The 1,175-nt window shown below is 50.0% G+C and overlaps 1 protein-coding gene across 3 annotated transcripts in view; it reads left to right on the plus strand.

Moving 5' to 3' along the window:
- The first annotated feature begins 1,144 nt into the window (after nt 1-1,144).
- The window catches only part of AIFM3 (apoptosis-inducing factor, mitochondrion-associated, 3), a 29,425-nt gene continuing 29,394 nt past the window's right edge, over nt 1,145-1,175 (plus strand). For 2 of the 3 annotated variants that reach the window (XM_009083827.1, XM_009083829.1), the window contains exon 1: nt 1,145-1,172. In XM_009083827.1, the coding sequence (XP_009082075.1) occupies nt 1,145-1,172 (28 nt within the window). The other variant, XM_009083828.1, reaches the window with a different exon arrangement.

Below are 1,175 nucleotides of genomic sequence, written 5' to 3' on the forward strand. Positions count from 1 at the left end.
TCTCTATGTGCTTGCTGGGCCTGAGGCTGGGGGCAGCCAGAGAGCTTCTCCTCTGGTGGCAACAGCTGAAATCCTACCAAGAACCACTTTGCTTTAGTCTGGTGAAATCCAGGAGTGGAGAAGGGACATCTCTGATAGCATCCACTTCTGTCTGGCCTGCTCTGGGAGGTGCAGGTATCTCAGTGCCTCTAAAGGGCCTGGGGGGACCATCAGTAGGGAAATTAGGACATGTGAAGTGAGGGGATGGCTGCACATTGCCATCTTTAAGGTCCAAACAAAGCAAAGGCATCTCAGATGAATGACTGACATTCAGGACACTGACATCCCCCCAAGTGCCTGGTAAAACCAGCCAGACCAGCTGGAAACCAGTCCCACATCAGCATCTCTGAGAGGGTTGGAGAAGATGTTCCAATGGGAACCATTTAATTCTCCACAAGAGAATCAAGTGGAGTGATTCTCTTGTGAGGCATATTTGGGATTCACTCTTCTGCCATCCACCCCATCACCTTTCTGGGTGGCCTTTAAATAATTAATTGTTCCAAAGCCAATGGCATTTCTGCAGGAATGAGCATGACTGGAATAGGGGAACCTGCAGGGCCAGGCAATAAAGCAGATTTCTTTTTTTTCCATCACTTAATAATAACAGAAAAAAAAAACCCAACTGAAATGTATTTATGGTTTAATCATTGTATTTGGGCTGTGACCTGTGTGCTTAGAGCTTTAATTCCCGAAGGCAGGGCTTTGGCAAGTTATTAAAGTCTGACCATAAATGATACGAGGGTTTTTGTAATTAACTTTAGAGGACTGAATATATAAACTTCATAACTGAAGTCAGAAACTTCATAACTGAATTTACCAGTGGCTCCCAGTATGGTGTTCCCTTGTCCCCAGTCCCTGGGGGTGTGTGTGGCTCTGTGTCCCTGCCCTGCGTGTGCTGCTGCTGCCCCTGCCTGCAGCTGTGAGCGCGGGTTTGCCTTCCCCTCCCTATAGCACTCCCTTTCCCGGCCAGGACCAGCTCTCACGGAGCTTTTCTCCCCGACGCAGGTGTGGATCTCCGCTGGAGCCGGGACTGCCTGGCCATGTACCATGCAAGGATGTGTCCTCGCTGACCTGCCCATCCCTACTGCCTGTCCCGCCCGGAGCCATGGGAGGATGCTTCTCCAAGCCCAAACCAG

The sequence above is a fragment of the Acanthisitta chloris genome, unplaced genomic scaffold, assembly GCF_000695815.1.
Source record: "Acanthisitta chloris isolate BGI_N310 unplaced genomic scaffold, ASM69581v1 scaffold3811, whole genome shotgun sequence".
In the NCBI taxonomy this organism is placed as follows: domain Eukaryota; kingdom Metazoa; phylum Chordata; class Aves; order Passeriformes; family Acanthisittidae; genus Acanthisitta; species Acanthisitta chloris.